This window comes from Microtus oregoni, unplaced genomic scaffold (assembly GCF_018167655.1).
Source record: "Microtus oregoni isolate MIOR12 unplaced genomic scaffold, Mior012 000043F_ref0000047, whole genome shotgun sequence".
Classification (NCBI taxonomy): Eukaryota; Metazoa; Chordata; class Mammalia; order Rodentia; family Cricetidae; genus Microtus; species Microtus oregoni.
The window spans coordinates 8,372,938-8,396,285 of record NW_024543210.1 but is presented as its reverse complement, the minus strand read 5'-3'; the positions used below and the strand labels follow the sequence as shown (position 1 = coordinate 8,396,285).

The following is a 23,348-nucleotide window of genomic DNA, read 5'->3' as shown; positions in this document are numbered from 1 at the left end:
CAGCCACGGAACGAAACTGGAACACACAGTAAGCCCCTCGACCCTTCTGATAAACCTTGCCAGTCCTGTACCCCATCATCATCTTTCAGAGGTACACTTCCTCATAGATGTCCTGCATCCCTTTTATCCCGAGATAGGGTTTCTCTGTGTAGCCCTGGCTGTCCTTCTGGAACTCACTGTGTAGACCAGGCTGACCTCCAACCCACAGAGATCCACCTGCCTCTGCCTCCTGAGTGCTGGGATTAAGGGTGTGCACCCCATCGCCCAGTGATGCCCCGCATCTTGAATCTCATCCTGCCTTCAGCTGTCTGAGGGTGCACGTGAGCACAGCAGCCAGCGAACCTCAGCTACTGTCGCTATTGTTATTATTCCATCTCACAGACATAAGTCTGACTTTCTGATCAGGTGGCAGGACCAATTCCAGGGCCATTGATGGACTCAAGGGTCACTCTAGAGTGACCTTTGCCATGTGGCTTCCGCACATCAGACCTATGACAGGCAAGAAGGTAGCAATGTCAACACCAGGGCTGCAGTAAGTCACACGCTAGCGTGCTGCCTGGCCTTCACGGTGCTGGCCATCAATAACTATCCGCTATTATTACATTTTTTGCAGATAATAGAATCTTTCATTTTTTCTCTTTGATTGCCACCTACCTACTTGGCCTAACCTCAAGTTTTTTTCTCCGACTCATGTCCTGGGCTGTGTGGTTGTCTCCATCCCTTCTAAGTGGATGGAGAAGGAAGGGCTCCCGACACTCAAATGCAGCTCTCTCTGACAGTGTATGATGTCAGTCAGATCACATGACTATTCTATGCATCCCTTTCACTTCAATACAGAAACCCCTGCTATGTCCAACTGATGTGGGATGCCCCTCTGTATGCTGTGAACATGTGTTATTACCATTGCTTAATAAAGAAGCTGCTTTGGCCTAAGGCGGGGCAGAATATGGCAAGGCGGGAAATTCAAACAGAGATACGGGGAGAAAGAAGGTGGAGTTGGGGAGATGCCAGCAGCTGCTGAAAGAGTAAGATGCCAGAACATTCCCTGTAAGACACAGGGCACAGGGTGGTAATTTCTATGTAGAGCTAGCCAGTAAGAGGACTGAGCCATCAGCCAAACCGTTTGTAATTAATATTGAGCCTCAGAGGGGTTATTCGGGAACTGGCAGGCAGGAGAGGAACCTCCAATTACTTACACACTGTTGCTAAGCATATTGACAAAACTGCTACTTAATTAGACAGACCCTCCTCCAAGACATGTGGACAGTTCCCACCCCTCTTTTCTGTGTCATATGATAAACGTTAGCCAGGATGTCAGCAGTGTGTAATGCAGAGACTTCCCACTCCCACATGCTATCAGAGTTCCCTCCCGTTTCCCCTGTCTCTCTGAGGGACCAGGTCAGGAGAAGCACTGGGAGCATCCTTACAGGAGAGAAGAAGTTTCCTTTGTTCTATGTGGTGAGCCACCCTCTCTGTGTCCCACTCAGTAACAACCAGCGGTGAGGAAGGCAGCAATACCTCCTTGACCACGGTAGACTGAAGAAGCAAGAGCCACTTGCAGAGTGTTCTAGACTGAGCATCCAGTATGCGGGATGCCGCCCACCACCAGGAACGGGGTCCTGCAGTATGGCTGGGAATGAATCTTTTGCTGGCCGGAGATCTGATCTAAGAATAACTAGTAGACGCTGTCTCTCATACCCAGATATATGAAGGAGACGCCACAGTCCTCACACCTGCAGGATAGATGTGTTTCTCTCTCCAGTTTTACAGCTAAGAATGTTGAGGGTCCACAGATGCCAGGGGCTTTGGGTAGAGACTACAGCAGCCAGGGAGGCTTCTAGGTCCCTGAGTCTCACTGGGCTCTGCTGGCCTCTGCAAACCAAGAGACCCTTTAACTTGGGGGAAGAAGTAAAATTCAGCGTTGCAGGGCACGCCCCCTAAGGGGTGTGCCTGTGCCTGTGAGGTGACCAGCACAAAGCTCTCCTTCCCCCAAAGCTAAGCACCCTACTGGGTGAGCTTGCCTTTGTCCACCTGATCTCCCATGGGAGGGACACAGGCTGGACTTGGAGAGATATGAAAACACCGAGACCCTCCACTCTTCCCAAGCATGGAATCTTGATGTGTCCTTGAAAGGGCAAAAGAGCTGACAGGTCCCAGAGGAGACAGAACCCTAAGCCACCTCCCTTCCCCAGACCTACAGGCTTGTCCCTACCTGTCACCAAACCAGAAGAGATATTTGCTGTGCCCGAGGCCAGGAGAGGCTGAGAGCCACAGCAGAGAAGGGGGAGGGAGGAACAGAGATGAAGAATTGGTCCCTCCTGCCATACCCACCCTGCCATGGCATGGGGGCTCCTTCTGTAGCTTTTGCTCAACCTAAGGACCCTCACCAGCAAGCGGGGATCTCAGGGAAGTTTAGCAAGACAGAAGCAGCAATGTCACTTTGCTGGGTTGGGGCAGTTGGTGACAAGGATGGGAGCCAATTAGATGGAGAGAAGGAGGCAGCGAAAGCGAGGACAATCCTAGCCAAAGGCTTCCCTCAACCCAGCCAACGCCAGCTGACCACGGGCTAGGCATGGCGCTGGACAGTGTGGCCCATTCTGGGATTTCCGGGCAGGACAGAGGGAAGGCTGCAGACAAGAGAATCCAGACACTGGTGCAAAAAGAACCACCTGGGAGCTCAAAGAAGAATTGGGAAAAATCCAAAAGGGCTTCTTGAAGGAGGCAGCGTTGATGCCACACGTAGAAATGGTGCCCACAATTGGAAAGGCGGAGAGCAAGACAGAACTCGGGATGCACACACCCAGCTTCTGGAGGTCAGACCGCAGCGAAGGCTGAGGCGCTCCTGGTAGGGAAGAGGCCTGGAAGCCGCTGAGAGATCTGAGGATGGGACTCAAGGGCAGACCCCAGAAGGCTGGAAACCAGAGAGTGAGGAGAACGAGACACAGACATTTGGGAGAAAATCTGGGAGCCCTGTGACCACAAGTATGGCCTGTGTCCCAGTGTCCAAACCCATAGGAAGCAGATGGTTCTCCCACTATCATGGCTGGGCCCTTTCACACACACACACACACACACACACACACACACACACACGTACACACATACACGACCTGAACACACAAGCATATGAACAGAGACGCGCACACACACACACACACACCAGTCTAGAAAACAGTTCCTCCTATGTCCCTCTTGGCCCTTAATCGCAACCTGCCAGCCTGCCAGCAGGTGCAGGGTTTCACGTGACAGGCAGCTGAGGAAGGGCAGGGGAGGACAGCGGAGCTGATGGACAGCAATGGGCAGGAGGGCACCAGGAAGCCAGTATTCATTTCATATGCTCACTCATGCCAACTGATGGGTTTTCTGAGGAGACGCAGTTCGTGGGCAAAGGCTCAGTGACAGGAAATAGAGGAGGGCATTGGTTTGGGAGGGGTAACAACAATGGGGGTCTTAGACAGGGAGGATTTCTGGGGTAACAACATGGGGGGTCTTAGACAGGGAGGATTGCTGGGGTAAGAAAGGAGGATCTTAGACAGGGAGGATTTCTAACACTGGGTGAGGCTTAGTTTTCCTTTGGTAGACAATGGGAGCCACAGAGAGTTTAAGAGGAAACCGACAAAAGGCTCTTGATGGTCAGCCTCAACTGTCATCGTGGCTGCTTTGAGAGCCACCTGGGAGACTAGCAAAGCACACCTCTGAGGGTGTCTGTGAGGACTCTGGCCAAATCAACACATGTGTGCCTGTGTATGGATGCTACATGTGTATCCACAGAGGCCGAAAGAGTTCTGATCCCTTGGAGCTGGGGTTACAGGCTGTTATAAGCTGCCAACATGGGTGCTGGGAATTGAACTCAGGTCCTTGGAAAGAATGGCAAGTACCCTTAACTGCTGAGCCATCTCTCCAGACTCCTCCCACTTTTTTAATAATTTCTTCCATCTTTAGTTATGTGTACATGTGTTTGTGTGAGGGTCTGTGTGAGCACAGGTGCCTACAGAGACCAGAAGACAACAGATCCCCTACAGCTAGCGTACAGGTGGCTGTGGGCTACCTGACAGAAATGCTGGGAACTGAACTCTAAACCTCTGCAAGAGTGGGATGACGTACTTAGAGCTGAGGCATCTCTCCAGCCTCCAACCAACAGTTTGTAATTGCTCCCTACTGAGGGCAGAAGTGAGCCAATGCATGCCCAACAGAAGCCTTGGATTTGAGGGGTGGGTAATAGGCAGAGGCAAGCCTGAGCCAACAGGGGTAGGTGACCCTCCTGGATGTGAGGATGCCCACCCTGGTCTGGAAAGAGGGGTGTCTTGTGACAGTCGTATGGACAGCAACCGGGTCATCTTGTAGAACTTTCTGGAAGATCAGAACCTCGGTCTCAGTCCCAAACTACTCAGAATGCATATTTAAGCAAAATGATCAGGACATCTAAACCCAGGTCAGGGTGTGAATAACTCGACAGTCCCTCAGCTAGAGCAGAAGGGAGGCAACCAATCCCACAGCGCCTGCGAAGCCGGATCACTGCCTACCTCCGTCTCACGCAATCGTGCTTCCAGGGCGGCTCGGGGCCCCTGTGTGTTGTCATTGAGCTGGAGCTGTTCCTGCACCACCTTCATCCAGGCCTGGGCATCCTCCACACTTCTGTCAAAGTCCTCCTGGGGCCGCTGCGTCATGGCACCTGAGAACACTGGGAAAGCCCACACGAGGTCAGAGCTATGGAGAGACCCCAGGCAGCAAACACAGCATATCAGTACCCCCCCCCCCATTATTCTCCCCATTTGACACAGCTGTCAATCTTAAAGCGCCCAGAGCTTGAAATGGGCAGGGAGAAAGCAGGTATAGCCTCTGCTGGGTGAGCAGTCGGCTGGTAGAGACATTCCCTTGTCACAAAGTTTCCTGTCCCATTCTTTAGCTTGGGAGCAAGGTGGCTCCTAACTACATTCTCAGGCCCTCCACAAAAGACTCTCAAAGCTCACAGGCAGAGAAAGTGAAACCCAAAACGAGACTGATTTGAATGAATCCAAAGCTTCAACTGAAAGAACATTGCCTCTGGCATCAGCGGAACGCACAGAAACCCAGAACACTCCTGAAATCAACATGGCAAGGAGATGACTGTGAGCTTAGATTGTCCCTACTTCACACCAGCTTGGGACTCCAGCAATTCTTGTTTGTGTCCCTCTGTGGTGATGGTGGTGGGGGGGTCCTCACAGACACAGACACAGACAAGCAGCTGACCCAGCCCGTCTGATAAACCCCGCCTGTTCCTTAGCGACACCTGCCAGCTGGGGCAAACCGCCCACCCACACCAATCCCCTCGGCTAGGTGGCTCCTAACCTCCTCCTGCACCGTGAACACAAAGCCTCAGAATTTCTCATCCAGTGTTTGTAAAATCCCATTAAGCGGGGACAAAACGCTTTTTTGCATTCCGGATCTAGGTGTCAGCCGACAGCGACTATACCTTGCTTTGGATGAAGGTTATTTACCGCCACATTCCATGGCAAGGGATTGGTTCTGACTTATCTGCCAGTCTCCCATGATGCCTTGCACAGAAAGCCCAAGGTTCCTGGAAGAAGCCAACCAGAATGGGCACCCACGATAACACGCAACACCTCCCCACACCATTTTCTCGTTGTTCTGTTTTATTGCGAATGCTGGGGATGGAACACAGGACTGTGCACCTGCTAAAGAAACTCCCTCCCATGGAGCTGTATCCCAGCCATGCTGCTATTTAAAGTGGCATGAGAGTATAAGGTGCCCATAGGCAGGCATTGGCTGCTCTGGCAAAAGGACCTGAGTTCAGTTCCCAGCACCCACATGGTGGCTCACAACAGCCAGCTCCAGGGGTGTCTGGTTCCCTCTTCTGGCCTACACAGGTACTACATGCATATACATACATAAGCAGAAAAAAAATCTTTAAAAAAAAATCAACACTAAAAAGAAAAAAATAAACATCACTCATATAAAAAGGTCAGGGACTCTCCATTACTGAGCCCATGTGACTTAAGTTAGAGTTGAGGGTGTGTAGAAGTGGCCCAGCCCCTCAAAGTCCTGACATTTCTCCCATGCAGAGAGCCACCATGACCTCAGAAATTACTTGGCAAAGGGCAACTATCCATGCCAAGATCACCACTGAAAGATTTCCCCACTTCTCTTTGTTTGTTTGTTTGTTTGTTTGTTTTCAAGACAGGGTTTCTCTGTATAGCATTGGTGCTGTCCTGGAACTAGCTCTTGTAGACCAGGCTGGCCTAGAACTCACAGAGATCCACCTGCCTCTGCCTATTGAGTGGTGGAATTAAAGGCGTGCACCACCACCGCTCAACCCTTTTATTTATCTTTTTAAGTTATTCATATGTATGTATGCATGCATGTATGTGTGTGTATGTGCGTGTGAACATGGATGCCTGCAGAGGCCAAAGGTGTCAGCTCCTATGGAGCTGGAATTATGGGTGGTTGGGAATTCCCATGGGTGCTGGGAATCGATCTCAGGTCCTCTGGAAGAGCCGTGCTGCTGACACATCTCTCTAGTCCATCCTTTCCTTATTTTCAACCTCACAAAATTTTGTGAACATTTTCAGGAAAGAGCAACCATCATTTTATGATTAAAAAAATAAGCAAAACCTTTTCTGAACATGACTGAATCACTCAAAAAGCCTTGGATGGAAATCTGGCTGGCCTCAATCCCCATGGCACTGGGTGGAGGAATTTGTGGCAGACAAAGAGACACAGACAAAGGCTAGGCTAGCAGTGCGGGGCCAAAGGACATGGGCATGGGTGGGTGGTGCAGAACAGGCCGCATGCTAGGAGCGGCTGCTGCCCATTCAGGGCTCAGCCCCAATGTGTTGCTTTTCTTTTAGCGCTGTTTTGATATTTTTCTAGAAACTTAATACACACCTGCAGCCACTCCCTGTCTCTCAGGGCTTCTTTTGAAGGCGTTTTCACATGTGCTAGCCTAGACATTGGTTCTTTGCGGCTCTGAACGGCTGTCTAGTAGCTGGTCTTGTCTAACTTCCAAGAATTCTGCTTTTATTTTTACAAAGCCAGGAATGCAGGGACAGAAAATTATCCCCAGCTCCTCAGAGGACAGGAGTCCTTTGACCAGCAGAGCGGTGGGTCTAGCGGAGCCCTTCCAAGGGCTGTGCGGACAAAGCAAAGCATAGCATGCCAGCCTGGCAACCTGGTAATGTACCTCTCAGCAGGCAGGGCTCAACCCAGCCTCAGGGGGCACTCATATTGGCTGGTGAGAATGCCGGTGGAGTTCGGGAGATCGGAACCTCTTGGACAAAGCTGCCCCACCCAGGAATTTAATTAACACAGCACCCAGCCCACCTGGGTGGTAGCCCCAGCAGTAAAGAAATAGACACAGTCCAGGCAGAGATCAGGAGAGACAGCTGCCCACAGCTGCCCACAGAGCATGTGTGCCTGCGGGAGGGAAGCTCCTTCCCCATGCAAAGAATTGAAGGAAACCAGCCACAGTACGACTCAGTTACCAAACATGGAAAATCATATTTGGGAGGGACGAACATACACACACGTACACACACGTGTACACACACACACACACACACATGTACACACACACACGTGTACACACACACACTACTCCTATTACTACTACATTAACACAGTATATCATATCACCTAACCATGGATCTGATACCTCCTGCAACTGAAATAATATTGGACATAAACAACACTTGGAGACATATGTGACAGCTGCACTGTTAACTAAAAATACACGTGAGAGAATGCCAGGCCACGTGAATAGCAGGGGTCTTCACTGCTGCCTGTGTGCACAGAGGAAAGCCAGCTGCTCAGGGTCAAGTTGAGATAAGGGTGGAGTCAGCGTCCCGACTAAGATCACAGGTGTCAGAGTTCTACCCAGGGGCCTTATCAGTACAAAGACCCTTAGGGGACAGCCTGAAGTTTAGCTAATGGGAGGAGACTATCTCTGCAAGCAAGTGTAAGAAATTGGCAGCTTAGGCCAGGTGGTGGTGGTGCACGCCTTTAATCCCAGCACTAGGGAGGCAGAGACAGGTGGATCTCTGTGAGTTCAAGGTCAGTCTGGTCTACAAGAGCTAGTTACAGATGAGGCTACAATGCTACAGAGAAACCCTGTCTTGAACACCCGCCCCCAAAAAAAAAGGAGAAAAGAAGAGGAAGAGGAAGAGAAGAGGAGGAGAAGGAGGAGGAGGAGGAGGAGGAGGAAGAGAAGGAGGAGGAGGAGGAAGAGGAGGAGGAAGAAGAAGAAGAAGAAGAAGAAGAAGAAGAAGAAGAAGAAGAAGAAGAAGAAGAAGAAGAAAGCTGAAAAAGCAAACAGCAAACAAAGGCTGGAGAGATGGCTGAGGGGTTAAGAGCACTTACTGCTCTAGTAAAGAACCCAGGTTTGGTTCCCAGCACCAACAGAGCAGCTAGGAACTTAGCAGTTCATAACTATCTGTAACTAGTTCCAGGGGATCCGATGCTTTGTGTGGTCTCTATGGGCACCAAACACAAACATAGTGCACACACAAATGCACATACGTGCAGGACAGGCAGTCACTTGTACACTCTCCTGGCGGTCAACTTGACAACATCTGGAATTAACCAAGACAGGGTAAACCTGTGTTCTGAAGTTGGGAAGACCCACTTTTAATCAAGATCTTTGGAGGTGGGAAAACCCACCTTTAATCTGGGCCACATCTGCTGAAACAAAGGACACAGAAGAAGGAAGCTCTCTCTCCTTTGCCTGCTGACCCTCACTCTCACTGGCAAGTCCACTCCTTCACTGCATTAGGACCTACCTTCTTTGGGATTCCAGTACGTACTGAAGATCAGCTGAGAGTCCAGCCTCATGGGCTGAATAACTACTGGATTCTTGTACTTACTGTTGGTAGCCAACAGTTGTTGAACTGGCCAGATCACAGCCTGTAAGTCACTCTTTTTTTTTTTTTTTGGCTCCCCGTCGGGGAATCGAACCCCAGTCTCCCGCGTGACAGGCTGTAAGTCACTCTTAATAAATCCTGTGTGTGTGTGTAAATATATATGTATGGGATTATATGCATATTAAACATATATTAATATATATGCCTTAACCTCCCAAATGGAATAGTATTTTTAAAAGAAACTGTGCTCACTATAACCTGTTGGACATTTTATGAAAAACTAGAAGGAGCTTGAAGGTCTCAAACATGAATACAGCAAGCGGAAGGGCACTGAGCACAACAGATGATGCTGGGCACAGAAGAGGGATTCTGGGCACAGGAGAGAAATAATGGGCACAAGAGAGGAACTCTGGGCACAGGAGAGGGACACTGGGTACAGGAGAGGGACACTGGGCACAGGAGAGGGACATTGGGCACAAGAGAAGGACACTGGGCACAGGAGAGGGACGCTGGGCACAGGAGAGGGACGCTGGGCACAGGAGAGGGACGCTGGGCACAAAAGAGGGACACTGGGCACAGGAGAGGGACACTGGGCACAGGAGAGGGACGCTGGGCACAAGAGAAGGACACTGGGCACAGGAGAGGGACGCTGGGCACAGGAGAGGGACGCTGGGCACAAAAGAGGGACACTGGGCACAGGAGAGGGACACTGGGCACAGGAGAGGGACACTGGGCACAGGAGAGGGACACTGGGCACAGGAGAGGGACACTGGGCACAGGAGAGGGACACTGGGCACAGGAGAGGGACGCTGGGCACAAGAGAAGGACACTGGGCACAGGAGAGGGACGCTGGGCACAAGAGAAGGACACTGGGCACAGGAGAGGGACACTGGGCACAGGAGAGTGATACTGGGCACAGCACACCTTGTATACATGCACTGAATTTGAATACTGTATACAGAAATAAGGGTACTATATGTGTCAATCAAAAGAAAACATAAAATTAAATGACAGTTTAAAATAATGATTTCCTGGGGTGGGAGAGATCACTCAGAGGTAAAAGCACATACTGCTTTTGCAGAGAACCTGGATTCAGTTCCCAGCACCCACATTGGGCAGCTCACAACCACCTGTAACTCCTGTTCTAGAGGAACCTTCACCTCTGGCCTCAATGAACACCGTGCTCACATGTACATACCCACACATACAGATAATAAAAATAAAATCTTTTTCAAAATGCCTTTGAAGAATCTAGTAGATTCCAAATATATTTCAAGTAAATCCATTACATGTGGTCTATTTTTTAAAATGAATAAACATTTTTTCCTCTTAGTTTCCAACTGTTCTCTCCACCCATGTTTGTGATTTCTGTGCCGTCTGAACAGTTTCCTGGGGGTCTGTTCATGATGTCCACATGGGTGGAACGGAACAAAGGAACCAAGAAGCTGCCAGAGGACAAAAGGGACCCAGAGATCAGCCATTAGGCTGCAAATAAAAGAAGGTGGTGACATTACCAGACCTGTGTAGGAGGCAGCAGGAAGGAATAAGCCAGTAAGCAACACCCCTCCATAGTCTCTGCATCAGCTCCTGCCTCCAGGTTCTTGCCCTGTGTGAGTTCCTGTCCTGGCGCTTCCTTCAATGATGAACACAGATATGGAAGCCAGATAAACCCTTTCCTCCCCAACTTTCTTTTAAGATTGTGGTGTTTCATAGCAGCAACAAAAATCCTGACTAAGACAATGAGTATAGGCACAGTAGGGATGGGGAGGGTCAGCTAGGAGGGACTGGGCCAGAGCAAAGCACATTGCCCATTTAAAGGCTCCCTTTATCCTGATTCTGGCCCCCAGAGCAAAGGACTGAGCTGCAATTTGGTGTCAAGGGACCAGTCTTGCAGGAAGGGCAGGGTTCTTGGCATTGACAAGATTGCCCAACGTGGCCTCCTGCCAGCTGGAGCTCCACGTCCTGTCTGCTGGGGTCAGTTAGACCTCCTCCTTCTCCTTTCCTTCTTCCAAACTGAAGTTGCAGGCCCTGCTTGGCTCTGTAGTGCTGCTGGTAAGGGCTGAACCTCTGGCCCCAATCCCCTCATGCTGGTTAGTGTTTTTGTCAACTTGGCATGAGTTGGGGTCATCCAGAAAGAGGAAACCTCATTTGAGAACATGGCTCCATCAGACTGACCTGCAGGCACATCTGTGGGACATTTTCCTGATTATTGATTGATGTAGGAGGGTCTAGCCCACTGTGGTCTTGGGATGGTATAGGAAAGCAGGCTGAGCAGGCCATGAGAAGCAAGCGCTCCTCCATGGTCTCTGCTTCAAGTCCCGCCTCTAGTTCCTGCCCTGACTTCTTCCCTTGTACTATAACCTGCAGCCAAATACACCCTTTCCTCCCCAAGTAGCTTTTGGTACTTATCACAGCAATTGAAAGTAAACTAAGACAGACAGACAGACAGACACACACACACACACACACACACACACACACACACTACCCGAATGGCCCGTTCTGAAATTTGCTGGGCACTCACTGGCATGCCCCGCAGTATTCCTTGCCCTCCAGTGATGCAGAGCTCACGGAACCCTGTTCACAACTGAAGCACATCTTGTTGAGGGCAACCCTAAAACACTACACCATACACCCTCAAATAAAGCAAAGGACAAAGTCGGGCTCCCAACGTAACAACGCATGTCTGGCATTATAAATCCCTTTCTGCAGTGAGGGAAACAAAGTCAGAGAAGCACAGACCCTGGCCAGAGCGGTGATTTTCGATTCACAGTGGGAACAGCTGCAGCCAGTGTTTCCCAGGCATTCTTCTTGTGCCTGGGTCTAGAGCAGTGTTTCTCAACCTGTGGGTCGCGACTCCTTTGGGACCATCAGAAAACACAGATATATATACAGTACGATTCATAACAGCAGAAAAATTATCATTATGAAATAGCAATGAAATAATTTTATGGTTGGAGGGTCACCACAACATGAGGAACTGTAATAAGAGGCCACAGCATTAGGAAGGTTGAGAACCATTGCTCTAGAGGGAGGGTTTGTATCTATCCACTTATTCACCCTACAAAGGCCATGCAGGCACTGACTATTCTCCTTACCGTGGAGAAAAGAAATCTGGAGTCCGTGGATACTAAAAACCCTGCAAGTGGCACGGACAGGACTTGAATCCAGGACAACTCAAGTTCAAGCCATTGTTCATAGCCCTGAGTGTCACACAGCTTGCCTACCGCGGCCTGTGCCAGGCTTCCACTGAGAGCCGACAAGTGATGTGGGGAGCTGGGGCAGCCAGCCCTCCATGGGCCGTCTTCAGAGACCTGGGCTTTGGACAGGCTCTATGGAGGCAGCAGGCCCCTCAGGGTTCCCACACTGGCCTCCTCTGCCCTGTGCCCACCCATCGGGCCTCTTGACACTCTGTTCAGGATCCTGAAGGTATGGAGAGATCATGACCAAGGAAACCAAGGTCCTGCAGTGGCCCACTGAGAAGTTACATCCTGATGCTTCTGCCTGGTCACCCTAGCTGGGCCCCACGCACACTGACCCTGAGTCCTAAGGGGCATGCTCCCTGGGCTGTGACTCACCAGACCCAGCAGTGACTCAGTCCTTCCCCGCCACACATGGTTCCCACCCTTCCATTCTGCTTCCCTCTGGCCTCTTCTCCCAAGATAGAATTTCATGATCGGAGCTGCAGCTGGTTTTAATCCTAAAGCTTCTCCAAGTGTGCTGTCGGAAGGCTCCCTTCCTCTGCGTCAAGGCGGCGGTGCTGCAGAGAGGCCGCCATCCAAGAGTGCCAAGGGACAGTCCTTGGGAGTCTTCTTCATGGTGTTAACAGGAGGTGATTCTAAGAACAGAGTGTAAAAAGGAGGGCAGGGGCATGCCCAGGGAGTGTGAACTAGCCATTGAACCAGGCACCTACATGCTACCCCATCAACCTTACACCCCTCCAGGGCAGCCGAACCTAGAGTTAGGAATAACCCCAATGCTTTTAGCCCATCTTGGAGGTAACAAAACAAGAGCAGACCGGCTAAGGGACTGAAGGAAATGAGCACAAACTTTGGAGAAGTGAGGACCACCTCAGTCCACTAGGTACACAGTCAGCCCAATGTCCATGGCTTCCACATCAATAGATGCAGCCAATCACGATGGTCATTTCTTTTTCTTTCTTTTTTTTTTTTTTTGAGACAGGATCTCACTATGTGAAGCTGGTTGGCTTAGAACTCATTCTATAGACTAGGCTGGCCTTAAACTCATAGAGATCCTCCTGCCTCTGCTTCCAGAGAGCTGGAATTAAAGGTGTATGCCACCATCCTTGGCCTCGGTCTTGCTATTGCTATTCTAAGTTGCATTTGATCTGGGCACAGTAGTGTACACCTGCAATCCCAAAACGTAGGGGGTGGAGACACCAGGATCAGGATTCAATGTCAGTCTCAGCGACAAACCAAGTTTGAAGTCGGTCTGGGCTAGATGAGGCTATCTCAGTGCCCCTCCACCACTACTAGCAACAACAACAGTAAAAACTCTCGCGTTCATCAGCTAGCTCATTCCTGCAATCCCAGCACATAGGAGGGTAATGCAGGAGGATTGCTACATGTTTGGGGCTACCCTGGGCTATACAGTGACTTTCAGGCCAGTCTGAACTGCATAACAACACCCTGTCTCAAATAAAGCATCCGTCTTTAACATTACAGGCATTTTCTAGTCACTTCCTGACACATACAGTGTATCAACGACCACGAGCACACTGGTTGACTTTGTGGTTCGTGCATGCAGGAGGATGTACCCACAGGTTCTATGGAAATACTATGCCATTTTATATAAGGGACTTGAGCATGGATAGATTTTGATATCCACTGGGGAGGGGGCAGGGTCCCGGAACTAATCCCCCAAGGATACTGAGAGATGACCGCCAATGGCTACCTAAGAAGCCCTGCTTTGAGAGAGTAAGAAGGCTCCCTTCCGTTAAAGCCACTGAGAACACAGGCCAACAACTGCTTTCAATAGCGTGCTCTGAAAGCGGCTTGAGATCAGCCCTCCCACCACAGATAACCAGTCCTTGGCTGTGAAGACTGGCTGCTGCTGGAGCCACCCCTTTGCCTGGATTGGCTGACTATAAAATAGCATCCTCAAGGAGCTGCCCCAAGCTCTCTATCCATAGGCATGGGCTGGGGGATGCCAAGATTCCTCCTGAGAAACTCTGACATTGGCAACTCGAAGCCAAAATATAAGAAGCTGAGAAGGGAGAGAGGGCAGGAGGGCCACTGTGGGCAGCCCTGGTACAAGATGGGGCACCTCTGGTATAGGGTGGGGCTTCAAGGGCTTTACTATGGTTCCCCGAGTTTAGGTGCAATTAGTGCAGGCTTCAGAAGGACAGCCCATCAGAAGCTGTGAAAGTCACAAGAGTCCTTAGGGGTTCCCTGGCAGCGGGGCCAGCTGCTGACAGCGAGTGAACAGAGCTCAGCGGGCATGGGACGGGCCATCTGCTGTAGGCCAGATCATGCTAAGGTGGGCGCTGGAACTGCTGGAACCTGACTGGGATGTGGAATGGCCCATCCTAGGCTGATGCCAGCCAATCAACACAGCTGGGCCTCACAAGAGGGCACATTAAATGCCTATATCTTACACTGAAGGTAGCGATGTGTACACACATATACATACACATGCATACACACACACACACACGCACCCTCTGAAGACCAACGGGCTAGGACAGTGGCACCGGCCCTCAAACCCCTTGGAAGCCTTTAGAAGTCCTGCTGAATCAAACTGCCAGAACTTATTCATCAGAGTCTAAAATAGTGGGATGGGGGCTGGAGAGATGACTCAGCAGTCAAGAGCACGGGCTGCTCTTCCAGAGGACCTGAGTCAGATTCCCAGCACCCACATGGAGGTTCGCAACCTTCTATGAATGCGGCTCTAGGGAATCCCTCTTCTGGCCTCTGTGGGCACTGAATGGTAGAATATTCAGACACGTAAACAAAGGAGCGGGACAGAAATAGGAGAGAGAGAGAGAGAGAGAGAGAGAGAGAAAGAGAGAGAGAATAAATATGAAGGTGCCCAAGTGTGAGAGGCCATGGGCCTGAGTGCATATACATTAGAGACCCATGGCAAGCTTAGCGCCCTCCTCAAGAGCCATCCTCTTGGTTTTGGAGAGAAGGGTCCTTCACTGCTTGGGAACTTGGTTGAGTTTTTTTCCCTTTGTGTGTGTTTGGGGAGGGGCATAAGAGAGGGGGATGGAAGAAGAGAGAGAGGGAGAGGGAGAGAGAGAGAAAGAGAGAGAGAGAGAGAGAGAGAGAGAGAGTGTATGGTATGCATGGAGACCAGAGAAAACCTTGGTACTGCCCCCTTTGAAATGATCCACCTCTGTTTTTGCAGGCAGGGTCTCTCACTGGCCTGGAATTCTCTAAGTAGGCCAGACAGGCTAGCCAGTGAGACCCGGTATCCACCTGCCTCCACCTCCCCACTACCGGGATTACCAGCATTTGCCTGGCTTTCCTGAGCCATTGCTTCTTCCCTAGGTGTGCACTCCTGACTACTAATGTGCATTTCAGGGTGACCAAGGCTCTGGAAGGACAGGGCTTTTCCCAGCTGTGTGTGCAGCTGTCCCCGTCATATATACGATGTGAGGGGCTACCAGGCCTTGCCTGGCTTCAGTAAGCATGAGCTAAGGAGAGAAGCAGGCGTTCAGTCACCGTCTACCTTTACTCCTGCACTCTGGCCTACACGGCCTCAGCCATTTCTCTTCCAGAACACAAAGCAGACTTCCTCCTTGGGAGGAAAACAGCACAGCCAGGCTCCAAGTACCATCTCCAGACTCTAATGGCTGTCACTACAGTAAGCTTCTAGTAGATTCTGTGGAGTAATCAGTGGTCTTGAGTGCTGCTCTCTGTCTCCCAAGAGGCACCAAAGGTCACCTGAGGAGCTGGCTGCTGTCCAAGATGGCAAGGTTCCCTGATGTCATCTCCCTATGGCAACCATGTCTCCCAGACCTTTACCTTCCAGAACTCTTAAACTCCAGTTTTTGTTGCCTCTGCCTCCAGCAAATTGTCTCCCCAACCCCAAGGAGCTCAGTGCATACTCTGAGAAAAAAAGGCACCAGCAGAGTCCCATTTGGGAAGTATGGTCAGGGGAGCAGACAAAGTTAGATAGAGCCATTCTTACAATGTGGAGAGAAGGGAATCCTGGGAAAGCAGATCTGTCCTGTCCACCCCTCAGCAGGAAACACAGCGCTCACATGCCCAAGTATGCAGAAGGAATATCCAAGGGCCTACCTGGGCTGGGAGGACAGTTCCCCAGTCCTGGCCTGTGCTCCCCTGTGAAGTCCTGACTCAGCAAGGTGGAGTCATCCAGGAAGTCACATCCTGTCCCCACAGGGGTCCAGCCCCAGCATCCCTGTGTTCACTCTTCTCACTGGTACTATTTGGTCCTGGGAGTGGAGGCACATGCCAAGCTAGCCCTGGCCCAACCCTCAGTAACTCTGTCTCCCCAGGCAGGATTTTTACCTACATAAGGGGAAAGTCTCAGAACCCACTAGACCTGCCCGGCCAGCTAGCCACTTCCTGAGCCTCTCCCATAAGGCCTGTGCCTCCTCAAAGGACTGTCTGTGTACCACAGTGACCACGGACCCCTCACTGCATACCTCCCATTGAGACTCCAGACATAACAGCTCACTTTTGCTTCCCCAAACCCATCACTCCTTATTTCACAAGACAGGGTCTTGCTGTGTTGCCCAAGGCTCAAACTCCAGGGCTCACCCTCTTGAGTATCTGGCACTACAGACATCTGTCACCGTGCCAGCCTCATCTTACCAATGTTTTTATACTTGTGATCCAGCATACCCTTCCAGGTCTTCTGAGCGCAGAGACTCCACCATGCACTGCCCAAACCTCTCACCCGCCACGCTTCTTAGTGCGCTAGTGCCAGGCACTGGCTGAAGGCCAGGAGGATGAGGAGCTGTGTGATGAGGAGCAGGTAGCCAAGAGAAACCTGCTCCAGGTCCAGGGATGCTGCTTGCCAACTCGTTGGCTCTCTGAGGCCAAAATCAGGCACTCTGCACCAACAGCCAAAAGGGTGTGAAGCCAGAAAAACAAACAGACTCACCCAATGTGCATAGGGCAATCTGAGCTCCAAAAGGCACCTCTCTGAGCTCGGACCCACCCTCCTGCCGGCCCCCAGCAGCTCTCTCCAGAGACCCTGGACCACCATGTAGTTTTTGAGGCTGTCACAAACAGCATCAGGACGGAAGATCAACAACCTGCTCCACAGGCCTCTGAGCTCCGAGCTTGTGTGCCCAGGCGCCTGTAAGACTATAAACACACAGGAGGCCTTGCCCTGGCCTGCTCTGATTCCAACACCTGGAACAGCAAGTACTCACAGTAATGTGTGAATGGAGAGACGGTGAGACTGGAAATGCAGAGAGGAGCCTTTCCCCTCTTGCAGCTTAGTGGGTCTTCAAAATGGGCTCTCTGCTTATTTCATTCCTTGGTAAACAATTCCAACCAGTTCAGGAAGCCTGAAAAAGGCCAGAACCAGATGGACTTCAGCTAATGCTCTGTTTATCCCCAAGTAAGAGCTTCCTGAGGTCACAGATGGGGTAGACAGGTCCCAGGGCAGCCCCTCTACCAATGAGCTCTGAAGTCTCTTCACAGCTAGAACAGGAGCAGTGGTTGCCACCTGGCTTCCAGGCCCTTCCAGATGGGTAAGCTGAAGGTGGGAAGGTTGCTGACAGGGGAAGGGGCTCGTTGATCCCCTCAGGACATATTTCTAACAGACGGCACTGGAAAAACTGGAAATGCTTGCAGCCCCAAGTCTGAAGCACTATCATTAGCATCTTCTGTTCTGATCTTCTAAAGGTTAATTGTTACCAAGTTACAAGGCGTCCTAGCCCTGGGCTGGAAAACCATCAGCAGAGTGGCCTTAAAATGTCACATTAAATGCTACATTGTTCAGCGCTACAACTCCAGCCATTGTCCGCAGCTCTCTCCTTGTTCTAGGAGCACCCTCATGAGGAGGATGCTATAATTAGGTTTATGTTATGAATACGGAAATGGGATGTTAAATAACCTGCTCACATGCCTGGAGAGCCAGGATGGAGGATGGAGCAGTTTGGCTCTAGAAGTTTCCCTGAGCTGCTTGTTCAACATCCAGTTGGTCGGTAGTGGTCAAGTTGACCATCTGATGGGCAAGTAAAATAACAGCTGCTCTGGGAAGTAGGTGGGAGAGTGCTCCCCAGAAGTCCACTTCATGGTGGTCTGTCTTATTCCTTGCTTCCATCTGCCCACCCTTTAGCTTGGGGTCAAGGTTTGCAGAGTGACCTGGTTAGTAGCACCTCGTGTTGCCATCCTCCCTCTGAACCTGCAGCCCTCAGTGCACAGGGCCAGCCAGCATGCCCCTACTAGTCCCTGGACTGCTAGTCAATCACCACGTGTCCCCTGCTCAGTGCACAAAGCCCCCATGCATGTGCGGTGACACAGAGGAGCCGGCCTGCTGCTGCTTACCCAGTGAGCACTAACACTGACATCGCCTCCCACAGCCAGGCTGCGACCACCCCAGATCTGACTGTGGTTCCAGGTCTCAGGCTGCAGGGTAGGTCTTCATGGCACAATAAAGCCCCGAACAAGCCAAGAAGAGGAAAGTTCTGGGCAATCCCTCATTCACGTCACATGGAAATCCTCTCTGGAGGGCTGGAGTCTAGTCAAGAGAGTCACCCTGGGATCTTATTTTGAGACGACCTCTGTATAGCCAGGGCTAGCTTCAGACTGGAGATAGATCTGCTTCCATCTCCCAGCCTGCTGGGAGTACTGGTGTGCCAGGCCCACAGGACAGAGTAATAGCGGTAGAGCTCCAGCTAGGATTCAATTGTGGCATAAAAGAAGCCTGGGCCTCTCTGGGGGGTAGTGTTCTAGTTCTTCACAAAGACCTGCAGATCAAGAAACAATGACTCTGACACAGACGGATTCTTAGTTTCCATCGAGGGTGCCAGGAGCATTCACTGGGGAAAATACGTTTTCAAGGAAGCATGCAGGACATTACCCACAACAGTAGGAAGCTGGAGCCCTTCTTCACACCATAGACAAACCCCAACTCAAAGTGACCAAAGGATTAAATGTAGGAGCTAGAAACAAAATGTAGTAAAACGAGCACAGCCATGGTGCTTAGGGGCAGGAGGACCAGGTGCTCATGGTCACCCTCAGCTACGCAACGAGCCGGCCTGGACTACGTGAGGTTAAAAACTGTGGGCCCTCAAGATGGCTTAGCAGGGCTGGGCATAGTGGCACACACCTTTAATCCCAGCACCCTGGAGGCAGAAGCCGGAGGATCTCTGTGAATTCGAGGCCAACCTGGACTACACAGTGAGTTCCAGGACAGCCAGGTCTACACAGAGAGAGCCAGTCTCAAAAAACAAAACAAACAAAAAGATGGCTCCAAACGCACTTGCCCCCAAATCTAAGTTAGATCCCCAGAGCCCACAGAGGGAAAAAAGAGAAAGAGAGCTAATTTTCACAGCTGTCCTCTGATCTCTGCGTACATGCTATGGAATGCATGAGTGTGAGCATACCACACACACACACACACACACACACACACAGTAAATAAACAGAAAAAATGCATAAAAGAAGACTGCCCAGCCACACTCTCCATGCTCTCCTGATCATCAGTGACCTACAATTGCCCTGTCAAGGTCATCTATGTATGTCTGAGGAGGATCCTATAGTTTGGATAAAATGTTACAATTTCCAGTTACAATAGCAAGGGGCCAGGCTAGCAACAGTCACGTGTGTGCGTTGACAAGCTCACTGACTACCAGGACTTGAGTAACCCTCAACCTTCCAGACGGAGAAACGAGGCTCAGAGAGGCCCGCTCTCCTTCCCAGATCAGTTAGTCACGGAGATCCTGACTCGGAAACGGGTCCATGTGTGTCTGTTGGCAGCAACGGTGCCAAGCAGTGAATCGGTAACCCACATGCGGAAGTGAGTCACAGGCAATGCAGGGGGGCTTCCTTTTTGAGTCAGAGCAGAACTTCCCCTCACACCCAGAAGGCTGCAGAGATAGACAAGGTGGCAGCTTAGCCCCATCGGGCTGCCCCCTCCCTGTGAGTATCTGTCCCTGATGTGGGGACAGCATGACAGCATACATGGCTTGGACTTAGAGCTGTTGGGCCTGGTGAGCCTTCCTCAAGTATTCCCAAAGTACATGGCTGCCCATGAGTCTACAGGGGCATTGGTCTGGCCTAGGATGGACAGCTAAGCAACACTCAGCGTGGCCCTTTCATCCCACATCCAAGGACCGGTGAAGACAATGTATCCCTGAGTGCAGAGCCTCTCATCTTCCCACGGGTACCATGGTCAGCATCTCTTTTCTCCTAAGCTTGGGAGACGCCAAATTCATCTGATGACGAATCACATTTCAACGCCCACTCAAGGCTGGGGGGCAAGAGATCACAGAGGTGAACAAGCAGGATCCTGTCACCCCAACAACAGAGCCCTGCTCTCAACTGACCCTGACCTGACCACTCAGCTTCTTCCCACTACGGGAAAAACAGCACCTGTTCTGAGGACTCCGCACACCTGTGCCCCACATCTCCAGTCTGAGACACAACCTTCAGGGATCCACCATGAGAATATAAATGTCCTTTAGAAGTGCTCACTAACATCCCTTTCCAAAATGGATCATTGTTGGGCTTCTGGAGGGGTCACCAGGTGCCGTGGACAGCCATCACTCTAAGTAGCGTTTTGGCATGTTTCTCTTCCGGGGAGAATGTCTGAAATTTTCATGAACCTCCTCGGGCTTCTGACCTATGGAAAACTAACATGCTTGCTACAGTGATCCTTGCTATTAGTTATCACTGTAAATGGCCCAGAATGTTCCATAGAGGAGATACCCTGAGCTCTCCTTAACCTTTCCTGATTGGTTGTGAGCCTAGCCTTTAATGGCTGAACCATCTCTCCAACCTGGTCATACTCTCTATATTCGGATTTCTCAGTCCAACTGGATCATGTGTGAATTAATCATCTGCTTAACCTATGGTGAACCCCAGGACCCTCAGGTTGGGAAGCACACCCCTTCCTGTCTAAGCCACTGCAGACCCCTAGGTACCTTCCCGATCAGGATTCACTGCTGGTTTTTGCTTTCTGTATAGCATCGGGCATTTTAGTCAACAAAACACCATTTGTGGTCACTTGGGCTGAGCAGCCTGGCTAACAAAGGCTAGACCAGCACTAAGTCTGGGTGGTGTGGGCTGTCGGGTGGAGTAGGGAACACCTGAGTTACAGCCTGAACGGTACAAGATTTATCCCGCACAGGGGTTCTCAAAGGCCGATTCCCCGGAGCCCCTCCTCACAACTGATCAGAGTCAGACAGCAGGGCCAGGCAGCCTCGATTCAAGCCTGACTTTAACGCTTTCTCAGTCAATGGGTGCCATGCCTCCAACTACAACCTGCTGGCTGCTGCCCCAAAGACTGATACTGGTAAGGTGCTTAAATCTGTGCCCTGCTGGCACACAGTGGGTGCTGCCTAATTGCTTGTTAAATCATACATTCACCAAACGCCTGAGCCGCTGAGAGGAGGAAGCAGAGGTGCGATAGATTAGTCCAGCAAAAGGAAAATATGTGGCATCCATCCCGTGGAATATTTGGGGCCATTTGCGGCGAGAAATGTGATGACTAATATTTGGGCCAGCCGGGGCTGAGAGATAAGGCAGGCTGCAGAACCGTGGGCTCCTGCACAAGCCAGAGGAAGAACCGAACCGTGGGCTCCTGCGCCAGCCAGAGGAGGAACCGAACCATGGGCTCCTGCGCCAGCCAGAGAAGAAACCGAACGGTGGGCTCCTGCACCAGCCAGCCAGCCAGCTTTCCTGGAAAGGACCAGACAGTAAATACGCCCTGTGGTCATGTGGTCTCTGTCACCGAACCTGCCTCAGGATGTGAGAGCAGCTGCAGATAACCCCTGAAGGAGCTGGCTGTGTTCCAACAACAGCTGACTGACTAGAGCCGTGGTATCTGGCCAGTGGGCCACCACTGTCAACCCTACTGAGTACATCCTACTTGTGTGAGAAACTGATGAAGATGGAAACAAACGTGGACAACAGAGCAGAGGAGTCCTCAGCGCACATTCAGAATGCAATCTGGCTGCTGGTGGAGGCAGCCTGCATGCCCTGCTCTAGGGTCATCCTCAGCTACAAAAGGAGACCAAGGCCAGCTTGGGCTATATGAGACCTCTTCTCAAATAATAATAATAACAATAATAACAACAACAACAACAAACAAACAAACAAATGTCCTTAAAGTGATAGGAGCAAGGAGGTATTTTCATCGATCTTGATTATAAGCAGATGTGTGTGTACACGCGCGTGCACGCAAGAGCATACATGTCCCCAGGTATGTGTACATGTCCCTGAGTGTAGGTACCTGAGCAGACCAGAAAAGATCAGATCCCCTGAAGCTAGAATTATAGGTGACTATGAACCTCCAGACACGGGTGCTAGGTATGAGCACTCAGACGCTCTCTGAGAGCTATAGACTAAGCCGTCTCCCACCCCTATTTGTTTATTTGAAAAGCCTTTGGTGGGCACTGATCGCTATTAATCCCAGCAGCGCACACCAAAGTGGCAGCGGCAGGCAGATCTCTGTGAGGTCAAGGCCATTCTGGTCTACAGAGCAAATTCCAGAACAGCCACAGCCACACAGAGAAAAGGAAAGCTTTTAAGTTAACAGAGCAAGTGAGTTCAGGATCCCTAGACGTCCAGCACAAGTTACAGAGTCAAGCACAACATTCTCCGCCTGCTGTCTAGAAACCAGACAGCTTCCAAGTCCTAGGACTAAATCCTGCTTCCTCACCTACTGGCTGTATGACCTCAGGGTATTGACCTTTCTGGCCCTTCTTTTCCTTAGGTGGAATGTGAGTGGCTTCACTTTCAGTCTGAGGAAACTCTGGCTGTTTTCAGGTCCTGTAAATTAGCCCAGAGCACTTGGTTTTGTCAATAAAAGGGCCAGTCTGGGAGAGGAGGAGGGAAGGACCTGAAAGGCTTCTGGTAGGGCTGGACGAGAGGCACATCAGACACTTGCTAGTTTCTCAGAGAATCTTCCAGAGTGTGTATGGAGTGTGTATGTGTGTGTGTGTGTGTGGGGGGGGGGAGTGGCAGAGTCTTCTGAGGAACTAGCTGTGGAGTTCTTCCAACAGCCCCACAGCAGGAAGCCCAGGCTGCTCAGCAAAGCCTCTCTCTCCTTCTCTGCCCTTGTCACCCACTTCCTATTGCCTGCCTTCCAACTTGGCTGTTGGTAGCAGGAGCCCCAAATAGCTCCCAGGTTTAGCCCAACTTGCATCTGCGCCTGTGGGCCCCTCCTTTTTCCCTGTCTCCCTGGTTTCTGTAAGCTGACATCACTGCTTCTGGGAACATCTACCAGTGTCCAGCAGCATTGGCTACCTAGGCTCCTTGAATCTTCTTCCAACTCTTTAAATAGACAAGAAATCCGCAGAGTGGTGAAGTAATCTGAGCAAGG

The 23,348-nt window shown here is 50.9% G+C and overlaps 1 protein-coding gene across 1 annotated transcript in view; it reads right to left on the bottom strand.

Annotated features, from left to right (window-relative positions):
- The window catches only part of Syne3 (spectrin repeat containing nuclear envelope family member 3), an 80,391-nt gene that overhangs the window by 42,055 nt on the left and 14,988 nt on the right, over positions 1 to 23,348 (bottom strand). The window contains exon 2 of the mRNA XM_041633270.1: positions 4,524 to 4,681. Coding sequence (XP_041489204.1) covers positions 4,524 to 4,667 — 144 coding nt within the window. The 5' untranslated portion in view covers positions 4,668 to 4,681. The remainder of the gene's footprint in view (positions 1 to 4,523; positions 4,682 to 23,348) is intronic.